The sequence below is a fragment of the Cetorhinus maximus genome, chromosome 23 (genome assembly GCF_964194155.1).
Source record: "Cetorhinus maximus chromosome 23, sCetMax3.hap1.1, whole genome shotgun sequence".
In the NCBI taxonomy this organism is placed as follows: Eukaryota; Metazoa; Chordata; class Chondrichthyes; order Lamniformes; family Cetorhinidae; genus Cetorhinus; species Cetorhinus maximus.
The window spans coordinates 52,502,014-52,522,542 of record NC_135901.1 but is presented as its reverse complement, the minus strand read 5'-3'; the positions used below and the strand labels follow the sequence as shown (position 1 = coordinate 52,522,542).

The window sequence follows — 20,529 nt, the reverse complement described above, 5'->3', positions numbered from 1 at the left end:
AATTTAAAACATTGTTTCATTCTACTGGGCACAATAATCACTCATGTTCTGTTTTTTTTATTCATTCATGGGATATGGGCTTCGCTGGCTGGGCTAGCATTTATTGCCCATCCCTAGTTGCGCTTGAGAAAGTGGTGGTGAGCTGTTTTCTTGAACCACTGCAGTCCATGTGGTGTAGGTTTACCCACAGTGCTGTTAGGAAGGGAGTTCCAGGATTTTGACCCAACGACAGTGAAGAAATGTTTCCATATCAGGATGGTGAGCAACTTGGAGGGGAATTTCCAGGTGGTGGTGTTCCCATCTATCTGCTGCCCTTATCCTTCTAGATGGTAGTGGTCATGTGTTTGGACAGTGCTGTTGAAGGAGCCTTGGTGAATTCTTGCAGTGGTCATCATCAAACCCCATCTCCTCTCATCCATTTTCCAGCACTTGGCCCGTAGCCCTGTAAGCTGTGGTGTTTCAAGTGTTCATCTAAATACTTCTTAAATGTTGTGAGGGTTCCTGCCTCTACCACCCCCTCAGGCACTGAGTTCCACATTTCACCTGGGCCTGGGGATTTATCCACTTTTAAGGCCGTCATTAGAGACCAAGTCTCAGTTAATCATTGTCCGAATCTGGGGAAGGAAGGGGGAGATTCTGTTAGCAAATGGATTGAAAAATAACAAAGACCAAGTTCCAGCTCATACCATTCGCACCTTATGATAACATAGTTATGGGATAATCTTGAGATGGATAGAGTTGTATTAGAAGCATTTCAGGGAAGGTTCACACAGTTGATTTCTGGGATGAAAGCGTTGTCTTTCTTTTAAAATTCATTCATGGGATGTAAGCTTTGCTGGCTGGTTCCAGATAGCCCCCACCCTCTGGGTGAAAAGAAAATCCTCAAATCCCCTCTAAACCTTCTGCCCCTTACCTTAAATCTATACCCCCTCAGTATTGACCCCTCCACTAAAGAGAAAAATGTCTTCCTGTCCACCCTATCTATGCCCCTCATAATTTTGTGCACCTCTATCAGGTACCCCCTCAGCCTTCTCTGCTCTGAGGAAAACAATCCCAGCCTATCTAGTCTCTCTTCATAGCTGAAATGCTCCAGCCCAGGGAACATCCTGAGTGAATCTCCTCTGCACCCTCTCCAGTGCATTCAAGTCCTTCCTGTAGTGTGGCAAACAGAACTGCACAGAATACTCCAAATGTGGCCTAACTAATGCTTTATACTGCTCCATCATAACGTCCCTGCTCTTACGTTCAATGCCTCGACTAATATGTCGACAATGTCTGACACAAAGCTGATTTATTTAACCTTTATCCAAAATTTTAAACTCCAGCTCAGTTACAGGGATTATTAACATCAGCAGAAACAAACCCCAACTGTCGGAAACAGCATGGTTCAGTCCTGGATATGATTAACAGCAGCAATAACAGCAGAGTCCAACCCTGGGAGTCACTTGTGAATACAGTGGTGTGTCTGCAGGGTGGATGAATGACTGAATCCCTTCCCACACACGGAGCAGGTGAACAGTCTCTCTCCAGTGTGAACTCGCTGGTGTTTCAGCCGGAGGGATGGGTGAATGAATCCTTTCCCACACACGGACCAGGTCAATGGCCTTTCTCCAGTGTGAACTCGCTGGTGTGTCAGCCGGAGGGATGGGTAAATGAATCCCTTCCCACACACGGAGCAGGTCAATGGCCTTTCTCCAGTGTGAACTCGCTGGTGTGTCAGCAGATCCATTTTGCTTTTATAGCTTTTCACACAGTCGGCATATTTAAAAGGTTTCTTTTCAGAGTGAACACGTTGATGTGAAGTGAGTTGGGTTAGTTGAGTCAATCTCTTCCCACACTTGGAGCAGTTGAATGGTTTCTGCCCAGTGTGAACTCGCTGATATGTCAGCAGAATCTTTCTGCTATTAAAGCAATTTTCACAGTCAGAACATTTAAAAGGTCTCTTGTCAGAGTGAACAAGTTGATGTGAAGTGAGGGTACCTATCTGAGTGAATCCCTTCCCACAGTCAGTGCAGGTGAACGGCCTCTCCCCAGTGTGACTGCGCTGATGAGTTTCCAGCTCAGATGGGGATCTGAATCCTAACCCACAGTCCCCACATTTCCGTGGTCTCTCCATGGTGTCGGTGACCCATGTCTCTCCATGTTGGACGATCAGTTTAATCCTTGTCCACAGACAGAACACTTCTCCCTGCTGTGAATGATGAAATGTTTTTTTTTCAGATGGTGTAACAGGTTAAAGCTCCTTCCACAGTCAGTTCACTGGAGCACTTTCACTTGGGTGTGTCTGTGTCTCGGTGCTTTTCCAGTCACACTGATGTTTGAAATCTTTTCCCACAGACAGAACAGACAAATATTTCTCCTTCCACAGTCAAAGATCAATGTTATTCAGTCCAATGTCGGGAATTATAGACCAGTCAGCCTGATGTCGGTCGTAGGGAAAATTCTAGAGTCCATTATAAAAGATTCAATAGCTGAACACTGGAAAACAGTGGCAGAATGGGACAGAGTCCACATGGATTTATGAAAGGGAAATCATGCTTGACAAATCTACTGGAATTTTTCGACGATGTAACCCGTAGAGTTGATGAGGGGGAGCCAGTGGATGTGGTTTCTTTGGACTTTCAGATAGCTTTCGACAAAATCCCACATAAGAGATTAGCGTGTAAAATTAGAGCACATGGGATTGGGGATGGTGTATTGAGATGGATAGAAAACTGATTGGCAGACAGGAAACAAAGAGTAGGAATAAACGGGTCTTTTTCCGAATGGCAGGCAGTTACTAGTCGGGTACCGCAGGGATCTGTGCTGGGAACCCAGCTTTCACAATATATATTAATGATTTTGGTGAGGGAATTAAATGTAATTTCTCCAAATTTGTAGCTGACACAAAGCTGGGTGGGCGGGTGAGCTGTGAGGAGGATGCAGAGATGCTTCAGTGTGATTTGAACAATCTGAGTGAGTGGGCAGATGCATGGCAGATGCAGTATAATGTGGAAAATGTGAGGTTATCCACTTTGGTAGCTAAAACAGGAAGGCAGATTATTATCTGAGTGGTTATAAATTGAGAGAGGGGAATGTGCAACGAGACCTGGGTGTCCTCATACACCAGTTGCTGAAGGTAAGCATGCAGGTGCTGCAAGCGGTAAAGGAGGCAAATGGTATGTTGGCCTTCATAGTGAGAGGATTCGAGTACAGGAGCAGGGGTGTCTTGCTGCAATTATACAGGGCCTTGGTGAGACCACACCTGGAATATCATGTGCAGTTTTGGTCTTCTTGTCTGAGGAAGGATTTTCTTGCTATAGAAGGAGTGCAGCGAAGGTTTACCCGACTGATTCCTGGATGGCGGGACTGACATGTGAGGAGAGATTGAGTCGTTTAGGATTATATTCACTGGAGTTCAGAAGAATGAGGAGGGATCTCATGGAAACCGAGAAAATTCTATCAGGACTAGACAGGGTAGATGCAGGAAGAAGTGTTCTCGATGGTGGGGGAGTCCAGAACCAGGTGTCATGGCCTGAGGATACAGGGTAGACCATTTAGGACTGAGATGAGGAGAAATTTCTTCACCCTAAGAGTGGTGAGCCTGTGGAATTCGTTACCACAGAAAGTAGTTGAGGCCAAAACATTGTATGTTTTCAAGAACGAGTTAGATATAGCTCTTGGGGTGAAAGGGATCAAAGGATATGGGGAGAAAGCGGGAGCAGGCAATTGAGTTGGATGATCGGCCATGATCATAATGAATGGCGGAGCAGGCTCGAAGGGCCGAATGGCCTACTCCTGCTCCTATTTTCTATGTTTTTTTTGTTTCCTGGTGAATCGAGTGACACTGTCAGATCTTGATGTGATATTTGGTTTTAGTTTCCTATCTGCAAATCATCTCCCTCTTGTACCCGGTAAAAGGAGTTTACAAAAATCTCCATTGTATGTACAGGATAGAAATTCAAAACAGACAGTTCGAGTTTCTTTGGAACATTCTTTCCCCAAACATATGGTCCAATCAAACAGAAAGAAGTTCAAATCAGCAACAAAGTCCCAATAAAAGCAAAGGGAACGTTCCTAACTAAACCAGAATGTTGTTTCCAGTGCCTGTGAGACACTCTGTACCCTGAGGTGCTCACTGGATGTGGAAGGTATCAAGCATACCGGTGGACACCGCATGTTCCCTCTCCAGGGACACCCAGACATGGACAGGACCACGGAAGAGAGATCGGCAGCCAATGTGACCACCCCCATTTGTGTCACCCATCCTGGATCTACAAATTCCTGTTTTAAACAGGCCCATGAACAGTTACAGGAAAAGATTCGCTGTCTTACCGCAGCCCCTCTCCCCACCCCTCCTACACTGGGCAACCAGAGATTAGGATTGTGGGGCTGAAGTGTCAACAAAGGCTGTGAATCAGTCCCATAGGGGCTGCAGCCTCTCAGTCTGAACATTTACATGGCCCATGGACTCCTCTAGGCTGCAAACATCACCTGCAGCCTGGGAGTGGGTAAAGCTGCTGAAAACCCTGTCCCCCAGCCAAAATTTTTATATTTCGGGCACAAGGACCCTGTTGGGAAACAGGACCGTGAGGCCCCGCCCACTCACTGTTGCCGCAACAGGATGGCCGCGCATGCGCCCTACAACTTACTGAAAAAAGATGGCGGCCGTTATCCTGGGTTTGGGTCTCGGGGATAAAAATTAAAAAACTCAATAAAATTAGAGATGAAATGATAGAGAAACCTGAATATAACAGAACATCCATTATCCACCGGAAAGATCGGGAGTGGGAATTGTCCATCTCAGTCTCATCAATAGATACTTAATGAGGGGACATTATTCTCTGTGTCTTTCCCGGACCTGGAGATGGAAAAGGGGCAAATGAATGAACTTTAAACATCTCGTCCACTTGGCACAGAAATTGTCTGAAACTCAGAATAGAAACCACATGGAACAAAATACTGACAAATACTCAACTGTTGGCTGCAAATAAATAAAAATATATATTGGGGGAGGTGGTGCCACAGTGGGAATGTTACTGGGCTAATAATCCAGAAAACCAGCTTGATGCTCTGGGGACAGGGGTTCGAATCCCACCACAGCAGCTGGCGGGATTTAAAATAATTATTAAATCTGGAATTGGAAGCGAGTCTCAATAAGGGCGACAATTCAGCCATTGTTGATTGTCATAAAATCCCACCTGGTTCACTAATGTCCTTTCGGGAAGGAAATCTGCCGTCCTTACCTGGTCTGACATGTGACTCCAGATCCACATTGAAATGTGGCTACTGTTAAATACCATCTGAAATGGTGTGGCAAGGCCTTGCTTCAAGGGCAACAAATGCTGTCCCTGCCCACATTCCATGAAAGAAAGTTTTTAACACCACCGCCACTGAATGGCTACAATTTCGGAAGGAAGTGAAGACAGAGGGTCCAGAAAAGATGCAAGAAAACGGTTCCCCTTCCAAGGATAACAAACCAACTTCACCTCGCCTAATTGAAGTTCCAATCTCTCGTGAATCTTTCCTCCACACTCTCACATTCTTCCTAAAGCTCAGAATTGGACATAATACTGCAGTTGTGTCCAAAGCAGTGTTTAATTCAGGTTTATTCTAATTTGGTTGATTTTGTACTTTATTCCCATATTCATAAAGCCCAGGATTCCACATGCTTTATTCACTGCTTTCTCAGCCTGCCCCGCCATCTTCAATGATTTGTGCACATAAAGCCCCAGATTACGCCGCTCCTGCACGTTTTTACACTTGTATCCTTTATTTTATATTGCCTCTCCTTGTTCTTCCTACCGAAATGAATCACTTCACACCTCTGTGAATGAAATTTTATCTGCCACCTGTCTGCCCATTCCACCATCGTGTCTATGTCCTCTTGAGGTTAAGCACCATCCTCCCCACTGTAAACACAACTTGAAAATTTGGTGTCGTTTGCAAATTTTGAAATGTAGCCCTGTACACACAAGTCTAAATCATTAATATATATCAAGAAATCAGTGGTCTGACCACCGATCCCTTGTGATCCCACTGTATACTTTTCCTCAATTTGAAAAAGCAACCGTTCACCATGCATGTTGTTGCCTGTCACACAGCCAATGCTGCCCGATGGATTTTAACTCTGTTGACACGCCTGTTACTTGGCACTGTATCAAATGTCGTTTAGCAGTTCATGTGCACATCAACCGTGTTACCCTCATCAACATTCTCTGTTGCCTTATCAAAAACTCAAGAAATTTAGTTCAACACTTGAACAAATTATACAAGTGACTTAATTTTGACCTGAATTGCCGCTTCTAAATGCTTTCCCACACAGAGGTTAAACTGACTGGTCTGTCAATCCTGGGCTGACCCTTCCATTTAAGATTACTAAGGATTTAATATTAGTGCCAGGAAGTGTGGGGAAAACGTGAGGAGTTGTGAAATTGTAACATTTAAAGACACTGATAACTGATAAATAGCTCAATAAATAATCAGTTTTCAAGACATAAAGTACAGATAAATTAATTTATGAATAACTGAATTGAATTATTAATAATGTCAGGTAGAGTGCTTGGAATGGAGAAGCGAAAATTACTGCAATGCTTAAAACATGAAATGAAAAGATTAAAAACTGGAAACACTCAGCAGGTCTGGAAGAATCTGTAGAGAGAGAAACAGAATTAACGTTTCAGGTCTGTGAGCCATTGGACGGTGGAAGAGGAACAGAAGGGAAGGTCTATGAAAGGCTGCAGGGCGAGAGAGATTAACTGACAAAAGGCTTCATAATGCAAGGTCAAAGGGAGTGGTAATGGGACTATTAAAAACACAAAAGATGCTTCTAGATTAGGTGTGAATGGCACGATAATAACAGTCTGAATGCAATGTGAAAAAAATGAGAGAAATAAGAAAGGAAAACTAGGACTCAAAGAAATAAGGAACAAATGAGGTAAGAGATAATTACTTGGTTAGACAGAGATCCAGGGACAAAAGCAGAAGGTGGGATTCACTTTGAATGAAGCAGCGGGATAGAGACAAGTCAGAGAATCAAAGAATGGTTGCAGCAAAAGAAGGAGGCCATTCAGCCAGTCGTGTCTGTTTTAGGCCCCTGAAGGGACAATTTACCTAATGCCACGTCCCTGCCTTTGCCCCATAGCCCTGCAGTTAAACAAGATTGAACAAGTCTTCAACAAAACTTTTATGAAACAAGATATTTACGCGAAGGGACAGCAGAAAAAAAAAGAAAAGCAACTTGTTTACAGAGTGAATCGGGGGCGGGGAGCAGCATAATGTACCTGTGCAGGTCAGTGAGGATCCCCAAAGTCCATCAGCCGTCTGCATGCAGTGTTTAGTGGGCCCTGGGGGAGGGGAGAATGGAACCATTTGGGACACAGCACAGGGCAGGAGGTCACCCCTTCCCCACTGTCCTGGTAACACGAAGGACTCACCTTGGACTGTCCCAAACCTGGGCCGGGCGGGGTCAAGCTGCAGGAAGCTGCAAGCTGGTAGGTTGAGCTGTAAACTGGGTGGAGTTTGTCCCCTTCACTGTCAGGGCTGACGGCCTGAAGGTGCTGGGGATATGGTTCGCAGGGACCAGGGCATGCGTTAGAAACTGGAAGGAGCGAGTGTCTATGGTGAAAAGGAAACTGGGTATGTGGGAGCAACGCTCCCTCTCCATTGCGGGTAAGAACCTGGTCATCAGGTGTGAGGCACTCTCGCTGTTGCTGTACGTGGCGCAGGTCTGGCCCATTCCACACTCCTGCGTGGTGGCGATCACTCGAGCCATCTTCCGCTTTATCTGGAGGTCAAAAATGGATCGTGTCTGCAGGGACGCGATGTACAAGCCTCTAGATAAAGGGGGAAAAGACGTGCCCAACATCGGCCTCATACTGATGGCCACCTTTGTGTGTGGCTGCATCAAGCGGTGCGTAGACTCTCAGTATGCAAACACCAAGTGTCACCACGTGCTGAGGTTCTACCTGTCCCCGGTGTTGCGAAGGATGGGTCTGGCCACGCTGCCGCGGAATGCTCCAAGTAGTTGGACCGTGCCGTACCACCTGTCCCTCGTGGAAAAATTTATGCAGAAAAACCCCTTTGACCACAAGTCCATCTGGCAGTGGTCAGCACGTAACGTCTTAGAGGCCCTGAGGGAAAAGGAGAGGGTGGATCCTGTGGGATGGTTCCCCGAGCAGACTGTCAAAGTCATTTGGCAGAATGCCTCATCGCCAGAACTTTCCAACAAGCACCAAGACGTGGCTTGTCTGGTGGTGAGAAAGGCCCTCCCCGTCAGATCCTTCCTACACGCCAGGAGTCTCACCCCCTCTGCACGTTGCCCTCGAGGTGGCTGTGGTGGGGAAGAGACCGTTGTTGACCTCCTTGTAGATTGTGCCTTTGCAAAGAAGGTCTGGAGAGAGATGCAGTGGTTGCTGTCGAGGTTCATCCCGAGCAGTTCTGTGACACAGGACTCTGTGCTCTACGGGCTGTTCCCAGGGACACACACCGAGACAAACATCAACTGCAGCTGGAGGATCATCAACTCGGTGAAAGACGCTCTTTGGTCTGCCCGAAACTTGTTGGTCTTCCAGCGCAAAGAGTTGTCCCCGACCGAGTGTTGCAGACTGGCACATTCCAAAGTCCAGGACTACGTGCTGAGGGACACACTAAAGCTTGGGGCAGCCGCTGCAAAGGCGCAATGGGGAAGGGTCGCTGCCTAAGAACTTTCTGCCACAGCGCACTGAGGGACTGGGAACTGTTTAAATCCCCTCAGGCTGTACAGCTCAAAATGAATGTCTGCAAATGATTGTAATATTGTTTGTTCTGATGCACCTGGTGATACATGTTGTAAAAGTTGAACCTGACTGTACCTTTGTAATGGTGTTTTTGAAATGGTTTGGAATGTGGTTGAAGATATTTTATGAATAAAGTATATTTTTGTAAAAAAAAAAATCACGACTTTAATAAAGACTTCCTAGACAAACCTCTGGGTTCTGAGTGTTCACTCCGTTTTTCCGCGACAGATGGCGACGAGGATGGGATCCGACTGAAGTCCAATGGCCTCTTAAGTTGGAGAGGTATTTGAAAACCTGGACCGTCGGATCTTTGAAAAAGAACCCTCGCGGAGAAAGGGAGAGACTCTCCTAAATTGGTGAGAATACGAACTGCATCCTAGCTGAAAGAGGGAGTGCAGTTAAATAGCGTCCCAGCTACCTCTTAATTGGAGAGGTGGCCTCTTAAGTTGGAGAGGTGAAAGGGGGATGAACAAGCATCCTAGCTGAAAGGGGGAGTGCTTGAAAAAGGGTAGCTACCGACCGAAAAGATTTGAAAGACCCAAGGATTTGGAAGAATTGTTGAGGAATTCTTAAACACCGGTGGGCGCATAGGTAGGCAAAACACACTGCGCTGTTTAATTGTTTCCTTTCCAGATAAAATGGGAAATCGTGGCAGCAGAGAGGCATCTGCCGCATCCCCGGCTCCACGGGAATTCAAAAACAGACCAAAGCCAGAACCCAAATCAGGAACTTTGAAGATGGGCAAGAGAACGGAAAAACGCATGAAAATGGTATCCAGGGCTGGGCAGAAGGTAGGAGATCTGCTGGTCCCTCCGGGGTCGCCAGCCGACGTTGTTATAACAGAACCGGGAGAGGACAGGTATGCGGTGCCTTTTAGTAGTGACTGAAATGGCTGGACACAAGGGGAATGGCCGTATGGCGGGCAGTTTTAAAATACCCCTCATCCAGACCTGGTGGGATGGAGTTGCGAATGGGGCCGGAGATCCTACTTGGGATTTTAATTATATGCTGGGTTGTTTTGAAAAATGGATGGCAAAGCGGCATCAGCCCCCCAAACAAAAAAGTAAACAAGAGGGTTTGGCTTCTGATAATGAGACCCCGACCAACCGAGGGGGTACCCCTGATGCCACCCTAAAGGAGAAAACTCCCGCTCCAGAGCCTGAAAACCCCTCTGCCCCTCCGCCTTATCCCACTAACTGCGGACTACTGGGGCCTTATCCCCAGTTCCCCAAACTCATGTCGCCCGTTTCTGACAGCCCTTGTCAGCCTCCTCTACCTGATACCCTGACAGGAGAACTAATAGAGATGGTAGCGGCTTGGAGACAGTGTAATAAAGTACCGAGACCGGGTGCGGAAGCTGGAGCTGAGGCAGAAGCGGGTCCGGGACCATCAAATCCCGGCCCAACTGACGACCAGCGTAAACACCCTTCCCGATTCAGGGGGTCGGAATCTGATAGTGAAAGTAAGAAAGTGACTCAGCTAAATGGAGCCATCACACGAAGCCTCTCTAGACAGATAGCAGCTGAATCTGCCTCTCATGCATTTCAGGCCCCTAAAATAATGATTGGAGACATGGCCGTACTTAAACCTTGGACCCCAGCTGAGGCTCGCACCATGGTAGCCGAGGCACCCAACCCCATTAAGCGTCCCGCAGCCTTCCTCAATTGGTTGGAGCAAATGTGTGCAATTTATCCACCCCTTCCAGGCGACTTACAAGCCTTATTAAAATTTGCTTATGGCAGCTCCTGGGCCACATTCCGGTGCCACCTGGGGAAAATGGGGATTGGCGATCCGATGATGATCAAGCTGACACGGGAAATGAAAGTTTAGAGCATTGGTCACGAGGGAGGGGACGTATTGCAATTATGGGGGCAGCACAGAGACATGGGGGCCTGGGGGAAGTAACTCAGTGTTTGCAGAAGAAAGATGAGGGCGCCCCTGATTTTATTGCCAGATTCAGTAATACCTGGGAAGAGTGTGCAGGTGTTCCCTTGGAGGGCAACGGGCCCTTGGCTATTCGAACGCTGTTGAACTGTTGAACCCAACAAGCCCAGGCCTTTAAGATGCGAAATCTAAATTGGCAAACTATGCGCTGGTCCGAAATTACCACTACCTTGGTCAATATGGACTCTGAGGGACTGTTTGCTAGCCCCCGGGAGGGCCCCAAACAACAAAAGACCCAATTCTATCGTCAAGAATAGGGCAGATGTAAGGGACAGGCTAGGGGTCTGAGACAGGACAAATCCCAAGACATTTGCCGTAAATGCGGGAAAAAAGGGCACTGGGCCAGGGACTGCCCATCTACTCCCCCCAAGGAGCCTGCTATGCCACACAGGCAGCCGATAACCGCGGTTCCCTCCTTTACTTATAATAACCCTTTTCCACAAAACTAGCGGGGCCCAGGGGAGGTTATATCACTTTCCCAAGGCTCGGAAGCACAACCTATGGTAACCCTTAGAATAGGAGATACACATTTACGAGCCTTGGTGGACACTGGCACTACCCTGTGCTCTGTACCCCCCTCCCTGGGATTACCCCTTAGTCAGAACAGGGTAGTGACTGTGGGAGTGTCTGGGGTTCCTTTATCAGAGACCCTATCGAAACGGGTTGTTTTATCATTAAAAGACAACCGTGTAGAGGAGACATTGATAGTATCAGCAACCACTCCCTTACCCCTGCTAGGACGCCAGACCCTGTGCAAATTAGGAGCCACTATCTACTGTACCCCTCAGGGCATGTATATGGAGGTACCCTCGCCCCAGACCCATCAGCTAATGTCCCTACTCCTTACCCCCGAAGCTGAGCCCGAACCGACCTTATACTGCTGGCAACTTGAGGGTAACCCTTATACCGCTTGTGGCAGGAAATTGATAAGCTGCCGTTTTTAACTCCTGTTCGGACTCTGAAAAGCCTGTTACAGGTGGTGCAGTATTACTCTCGCTTACACTGTACTGTGTGGATTACAATGACAGATGACCCTGAGTATCACCAAAAGGCCAATGCTCTTGCAGGACAGTTAACCTCCGTCAGCCCCGACCGCTACATTTATTTCGGGGAAGCGGGCACAGGCGTCCCGGTGCACCTAACCACAGAGCAGCAGCCCCTGTTCCGTATGGACCTTGATTCAAGCCCCACTTGACACTCGCTAATCGCCCCTCTTCCTGGCAAAGCACATAGATCCCATGATTAAACGGTTACAGTCGGCCTCTACCTCTGAATGCATTGGATCTTTTGAGTGGTTTGGACCTGCTGAGGGTAGAATATACCTCCCTGGTATTTCCTGTCAGTTAATCGACCCTCTTGCTGAATTTCAGCGGCAGCAGCCCCCTGAGCAGCCCAGCCTCATTGGCCCTCCAGCCTTGGACATAATCAATAGCGATTTGTAGGCCCTGCACAATACTCATGTAGGCCGAGTGCTCACCGCCCCGGGCCACCTTGTCATACTACGAAAGGATGTTGTGCTGCCCTGCGTTCGACAGTACTGACTGACCCCTGAAGCTAAGGCAGGCATCGCATCAGTCATAGACTCCCTGCTCCAACAAGGGCTTCTCAAGCCTACTGTCAGCACCTGTAACACACCAATACTGCCTATACCTAAAGTTGGACGGCCAGATGAATGGCGTTTTGTGCAGGACTTGTGAGCTGTAAATAACATCGTGATTCCCATAGCCCCGGTGGTGCCCGATGTAAATGTGATTCTATCCTCTATCCCGTCTGAAGTTGCGGTCTACACCGTAGTTGACTTGTGTTCTGCATTCTTCTCTATTCCTCTCCACCCTGATAGCCAGTAGTTGTTTGCTTTTACATATAAAGGACGACAATATACCTGGACACGGCTTCCCCAAGGGTATACAGAGAGCCCTGCTGTGTATGTAGCTGCTGTGAAATGTGATTTGGAAGAATGCTGTCTGAATGGAAACTCTACCCTGATACAATATGCTGATGACCTTTTAGTGGCCTCACCTACCCTGGAAGACTGTGTAGAGGACTCAGTGACTTTGCTCCAATTCTTAGCTACAAGAGGCCACAGGGTATCAAGGTCTAAACTACAGTTTTGCCAGTCACAAGCCCAGTACCTGGGATTCACCTTGAAGGCTGGAACTCGGCAAATAGGACCTGAGCGAGTACAGGCTATCCTACGAATACCCCCTCCGAAGACTAAAAAGGAAGTCCTTTCTTTTCTAGGCATGGTTGGCTATTGTCGACAATGGATACCCGATTATCACCTGCATGATGCTGTCCTCTGTGCTGCTACTCTGAAAGAAGCACCCGCACTCGTTCAATGGACTCCAGAACGGGAGTCAGCATTCCGAGCCCTCAAGACAGCTGTAACAACAGCCCAGGCTTTGGGACTACCTAACTATGCGCGCCCTTTTCAGTTGCACAGCTGTGAGAAGGAAGGAATCGCCACGGGAGTGCTTATACAGTACCATGGAGGAGGAAGGAGGTCAGTTGCTTACTACTCTACGGCTCTCCCTGCTGTAGTACTGGGAATGCCTGCTTGTCTCCGTGCCATAGCAGCCACCACTGTCATGGTCGAAAAGTCTTTACCGTTGGTCCTCGACCACCCTTGTCAGGTGCGAGTAGCCCATGCTGTCATGTTACTTATAAACTCCGCCGCTACACAAAATTTTATTGCCTCACGACGTACGGGATACGAAGTAATTTTGCTATCACACCCCTATTATACTTACCGCCGATCGCCTGCAATAATCCTGCTACCTTTGTGCCGGAGCCCTCAACTGACGCGGAGCATGACTGCCTCACAGTGGTCGAACAGTCCACTTCCCCCAGGGTGGATCTGCGGATAGACCCGCTGCTCGATCCGGATGTTATCTTTTACACTGACAGCTCTTCTCATCGACCAAGAGACTATTTACTCCTCGCCGGTTATGCCATCGTGGACCCGCACTGCACTGTGGAAGCCTATGCATTGCCCCCTGGCACTTCAGCGCAGGCAGCGGAACTTTTTGCCCTCACCCGAGCCTGCATCCTGGCCGGTGATCAGGCAGCCAATATTTACACCGATTCCCGCTATGCCTTTGGTGTTGTGCATGATTTCGGACAGATATGGAAAAATCGGGGTTTTATTACATCAGCGGGAAAGTCCATCAAGCATTCCCAACTTGTATTAAACCTCCTCGAAGCAATTCAGTTGCCCAAGCGCGTGGCAATTATTAAATGTGAAGCACACACTAATTTAACTGATGATGTCTCCAAAGGGAATGCCCACGCTGACCAGGCAGCCAAAGGAGTAGCTGCTTCACAAGTACCTCTCCTGCAAGCTCTCCGCGTCTCCAGCCACCCTCCCATCCCTGTTTTAGAGTCTTCTGAACTACAGATAGCGCAACAAAACTCTACTCAACAGGAAAAGCGGACATGGGAACGGGCACAATGCAGTTCTAAGGAAGGATTTTGGTTTCATCCGGATGGACGGGTGGTCCGTCCCCGAAGTCTGTTTTTGCCCCTGTATTGCCTAGTGCATGCACAGGCACACATGAGCAAAGGAGGGATGCAACATGCGATTAACCAACAATGGTTTGCGCCAGGCATAACCCCAACCATACAAAAAATCACTCGCTCTTGTTCAATTTGCCAGCAGAATAACAAAGGGCCAGCAGCCAAGTATGATCACCTCCCGATGCTCAAGATACCCTTCGAAAATTTACAGATTGATTTTGTACATATGCCCCCGGCCTTGGGATATAAGTATATGCTAGTGATAGTGGACATGTTCACCCGAAGCTTATCCCACACGAAAAGATGATGCTCGAACGGTAGTGAAAATATTGTGGAAAGAAATAATACCTAGATACGGAATACCTATGGGAATAAATAGTGACCGAGGGACTCACTTTACCGGAGAGATAGTAAAAGACTTAGCGCAGGTTATGGGATTTCAGTGGGAATTGCATATTCCCTACCAGCCAAAGTCCTCAGGGATGGTAGAAAGGGTAAATGGGGAATTTAAAAACGCCCTGTCTAAAGTTTGTCAGGATAATAAACTCCCGTGGCCAGAAGCACTCCCAGTAGTGCTTTATGCTATGCGAAATAGAAACAATAGAGCCACTGGAATAACGCCCCATGAAGCTCTTATGGGACATCCTATGACTACTGGAGCCCAGCCCCCTGTATGTGCCGAAAAATTAGCCTTAGTTTGGAACGATGAACAGACTTTGGCTTACGCCCAAGCACTATGCAAAACTGCAGCTGAATTGCATGAGAGAGTAAGGTGGGCTCAGGTGACCGCAGAAGATACTCCTATACACAACTTCCAGCCAGGTGATCAAGTGTATGTAAAAAATCTAAATAAAGACTCTCTTTCTCCTAGGTGGAAAGGACCCGACCTCGTGTTGCTAACAGCTCGGTCAGCTTTGAAGGGAAGGAAGACTGGATCCATGTCACCCGCTGTAAAAAACATTGTCTGGCGACAGTATAGCAACTGTTACTAAGTGATTTAACTTGCATTATGTATAGGATATTGTTATTTGTTATATTCCGCAGAGTATGCCCAAGGGACCCTCACCCAAACACCTTTTTGTTTCTATGCCGCACCTATGCTAGAGAAGTAGGTCAGGGTGCCTGTAGGATATGTGCCCAGACTCCCCAACATGGGAGAGAGACGGGTAATTGGCGTGCTGTTCCTCTAAATGACGCTGAGTATGCTGACGTTCGAACTTTGGATATTGTAACACCGCAGCACAATATGTTTCGGGGTTGGTTCCGTCGCTCTCCACCTGCCAATGGGTGGAACTACACAGAACATGGGATTAGAATTAGACCCCCGTTAGAGCCGGTAAACGCCACCTGCTGGTGTTCCAGCCTTACACTGAGCACTTATGATCTGGGATGAAGCTCCTGTCATACTACAGTATCATACATCTTTGACCTATCTGTCCGAAAGCCCGCCGGTGCTGAACATCCACCAGACCCTCTTAATGGTACATATTGGCTTTGTGGAGATAAAGCTTACCCCTGGTTGCCTGGGATGCCTCAGCTGTCCTTTTTCTCTAACATGTCTGTAGGAAATTCGGAAAAGAACAAAACCACTCCCACCTGGAGTGGCTGTTGCTACCTAGCATACTTAAATCCCTATCTTCGCCATATAGGTAAATCAGATATGCACCCACATTGGCGCCTACATCGCCGTGGCATCTCGGAATCTGAACGATTCTGGATGATTGCTTTGCCCCCTTATGGATCAGCTCGTAATTTACTTGAAATTATCAACCTGGCAGCTGCGCTTGAAAAAGTCGCTAATTCAACGGCTGATGCTCTGATTAAAACACAGAAGCAGATCTCAGCCAGCACCACTGAAATGATAGCATTACGCCTAACCATATTACAAAACAGGATGGCCCTTGACTTCCTTCTAGCTGAAAAAGGTGGCACTTGTGCTATGATAGGCTCAGAGTGCTGCACTTCAGTCCCCGATGTCTCTGAAAATATCACTGACTTGGGAAAGCATGTCATGGACAAGGTACAAGAAATAAAGAAGGCTGGGGAAAGTTCGAGCGATTTTTATAAAAAAGATTCTCAGTGGTCTACAATACTAGGTTGGTTTTCTGGTTGAGGAAGTTGGTTGCTATACTTTTTAATTGGGATAGTCGTAGCATGTATCATAGGGTGCTGTGCGTGTGTTACTTTACGGATTTGCTGCTCCCAGATTATCAATAGTGTCTCCACTGGATTAGGGGGTGCCCCAATCATTCCCCAAATGATGCGCACTGGCCCCAGCGAAGCCCACTGGTGGGGAGAGAAAGTTTACCCCGCCAGGGACCGGCCTTTTCCTCATGGTTATGAACCCCCGTATGATGATGAAGATATTATTCCTCACTGGTGTTAATCTAAAAGAAAAGATTAACAAGGAGGGACAGTGGAGGAATAAAATATGTGTGTAATTGGGGATGAAATAAAATACACATATAATTGTGAATGAAATAAAATACACGTATAATTGTGAATGAAATAAAATACACATACAATTGTGAATGAAACAAAATACACGTACAATTGTGAATGAAATAAAATACACGTATAATTGTGAATGAAATAAAATACACATAAAATTGTGCATGAAATAAAATACACCTATATTTGTGAGAGAAATAAACTTAAAATACATGTATAATGTAATTTACTGTAGACTGTCCCCAAACAGTCACGCAGCCAGCACATAAATTAGCAAATCAAAGGGCCAGTGCTACCTTCCCAGACTAAGGGGCTCCGGATGTCAGATACGGTGGCAAAATCTAAGAGAAAAAAACTATTGTGAGTGTGCATTGCCCAGGATATGTAACCAATTATCACTGTCTATTTGCTAAACCATTGACATTGTCCTGTCTATTTGCTAAACCATTGACATTGTCCTGTCTATTTGCTAAACCATTGACATTGTCCTGTCCATTTGCTAAACCATTGACATTGTCCTGTCCATTTGCTAAACCATTGACATTGTCCTGTCTATTTGCTAAACCATTGACATTGTCCTGTCTAATCGTGAAACCATTAACACTGATTGCTATTTTTTGAAACCATTTGAAACTATTGTAATTGCCCAAGTTTCTGTCACGAATCTTTTGCTTTATCTATGTGTGTAAAGAGGTGCTAGGCCTGCTGAGTTTTTCCAGGTAATTCTGTTTTTGTTAGGCAGAGACTGGTTCGCTCCATTGTATGCAACTAGGCTCTCCGTGATATCACGACTTTAATAAAGACTTCCTAGACAAACCTCCAGGTTCTGAGTGTTCACTCCGTTTTTCTGCGACAGATTCTGTGGTGACAAGTGGTCCTCGTGTTTTTATCTGAGACAGGCCTCAGCCCAGTCATTTGCCCCGAGTGTTGATGTGATGGTTCAAGCGAAGAGATGCCGGGTACCGGGAGCAGCAGGAACAATAAATAAAACGAAGGTGTCAGTAAATACTGATATAGTTTATTTGTATCTAGTTCCATTTTTATAAATTCTGCTGAATGTGGCCCTCACCCAGTGTCAGGATATTGGATCAGAGCCACCATGGAAAATGAATTTGACATCGGTGAGATAGACAATGTCAACCGGATCCTCAGTATCTCTAACCTCCTCCAGCCCCACAACCCTTCCTGTAAATACAAGGTGTTGTTCTTGGATTACACCCTGAGATAGACAATGTAATTATATTTTAACCTTTATTCTTCAAGTAAAGTATCTCTCGTCGGGCTGTTCTCAAGGTTGCGCAAGATGAAACCAAACAGTGATTTATTTGTACTTCTTGCAGTTTAGTTACTGTATTCACTGCTCATGATGTGGTCTGCTCTACATTGGGAAGACCAAACACAGATTGGGTGATCACTTTGTGGAACAACCTCCGTTCAGTCTGTGAGCTTGACCCTGAGCTTCCGGTCACTTGTCATTTTAATTCTCCGCCCCACTCCCACTCTGACCTCTCTGTCCTTGGCCTCCTGCGGTGTTCCAATGAAGCTCAATGGGGACTCGAGGAACAGCAGCTCATCTTTCAATTCGGCACTTTACAACCTTCCACACTCAACATCGAGTTCAGCAGTTTCTGCACCAACAGTGAGTTGTCAGGATCTGGAACATTCTACCTGGAAAGGTGCTGGAACCTGATTCTATCAGGAATTTTAAAAGGGAGTTGACAGGGATTTGGGATTGAGGAACTTACAGGGTTACAAATAGAAAGTGGGTGTGTGGGACGAATACAACTGCTCTTTCAAAGAGACAGCACAAGCACAAAGGGTTGAATGGCCTCCTGTGCTCTAAGTTTCGATGATTCTAGGAGTTGGCCATTTAGCCCCTCGAGTCTGTCCCACTATGCAATCAGATCACGGCTGATCTGTGACCCTTTGTCTCCTGTCCCTTGATTTATACCTTGTGTTAGGAAGGATCTATCAATGCCAGATTGAAACTGAACATTGATCAAGCATGAACTGCTAATTCAGGAAGAGAATTCCAAACTTATCCCAACTTTTTCTGAAGAAGATTTTCCTAATCTCATCCCTGAAAGTTCTGGCTCTAAGTTTTAGACTATGTTCCTCAGTCCTGGATTCCCCAACCAATGGAAATTGTTCCCTTCTATCTACCACACCATGTCCAATTTATATCATGAAAACTTCGTGAAAATCCTCCCCAAACTTCTAAATTCCAGGGAATACAAACCTCGCCGTGAGATGATGAATATTGGCAGAATGAATAGGGTACTCAATGGTACAGTCCTAAAGGGTGTGTAGGGACTGGGGGACCTGGGGTTGATGTGCATACACATTTGAAGGCGAAAGGACATATTGAGAGAGCAGTACGCAAAATATATGAGATCGTGGGCTTCATAAGCAGATTTAATGTGTATAAACACAGGGAAAATAAGCTGACCCGTCATAAAGCTCTGGTTAGGTCACAACAGGAGTATTGCATCCAGTTCTGGTCTCCACACTTTAGGAAAGGGGTGTGGGTCCTTGAGAGGATGCGGAGGAGATTTACCAGAATGGTTCCAGGAAGAAGGGAATTCGGTTACAAAGTGAGATTGGAGAAGCTGAAGTTGTTCTTCTTGGAGTTACAGAGTTGAGGGGAGATTGGATAGAGGTGAACAAGATTGTGACAGGTTAAGATAAGGTGGACAAAGAAAATGTTGTTTCCATCTGGTGATGGTACAAAGATTAGGGGGACACAGATTCAAGGTTATGGGCAAAAGATACAGGGCAAATGCAGGGAGGAATATTTTACACAACATGTGGTAATAACCCAGAACTCACTGCCTACGAGCAGGCTGGAAGCAGACATGATAAATGCTTTAAAATTAAATTGGACCAGCATTTAAGAGAAATAAACATGCAGGGGGTTGAAGACACAGCGGGGCAATGAGACAGACTGGACTGCTCTACAGAGAGCTGGCATTGACTCAGTGGGCTGAATGGCCTCTATCTGTGCTGTAATTACTCTGATGCATTTGTTTGACCACTCCTCATAATTTAACCCTTGGAGTTCAGTTGTTATTCAGGTACATCTGCACTGCTCTCCCACTAAGGCCAATATGGTCTATCCTTCCTAAAGTGTGATGCCCAGAACTGAACACAGTATTCCTGTCCTGATGAAATTTCATCTTGACTCGAAACATTAACTCTGTTTCTCTCCACAGATGCTGCCAGGCCTGCTGAGTACTTCCAGCATTATTTATTTTTATTACAGTGGTTCAGGTGCAGTCTAACCAGGATTTTGAAAATGTCGGTGCTTTTCCCACAAACAGAACAAACCTTTTTCCTTCCACAGTCAAAGTCCGATGATATTCAGGACCTGAGGAATCGAGTGACTCTGTTAGATCTTGATGTGAAGTTTGGTTTGAGTTTCCCATCTGCAAATCCGTCCCATTGAAAATCCTGTACAAAGGACATTATAAAAATCCATCCCTGTCAGTCCAGGATAGAAATTAAGAGACAAACATTTCTCTGGGATGGAGTTTGCTGTGTGTAAATCCTCCCCTTCTAACCCCCTGTAAAAGGAGTTTCCAAACACTCGGTGTAAACTGGGCTCCGGGAGTTTGTAATCCGGGTTTGGAGTCCTACACCGGGTGTTTGTGAATCCTCCCAGTCCACCCTCCGGCTCCATTCCTCTCCTGCACTCGGCCCTTTCTCACCCGCTGGACTTTCAACCCGACCGCCTTGATCCCGATCCCCACCAGCGCTGCGCATGCTCCAATTCAAGCCCGGCCACGCCCCTCATTCACTCCGATTGGCCGGAGGAACAGCCGCTCCCGCTGGTCCTCCAGGCCCGCCCCCTGTCCTTATTGGT

The 20,529-nt window shown here is 46.6% G+C and overlaps 1 protein-coding gene across 1 annotated transcript in view; it reads left to right on the top strand.

Annotated features, from left to right (window-relative positions):
* The window catches only part of LOC144698038 (uncharacterized), a 56,996-nt gene extending 47,353 nt beyond the window's left edge, over positions 1-9,643 (top strand). The window contains 1 exon segment of the mRNA XM_078569975.1: positions 9,390-9,643. Within this exon segment, the coding sequence (XP_078426101.1) occupies positions 9,390-9,643 (254 nt within the window).
* Positions 9,644-20,529: the final 10,886 nt, after the last annotated feature.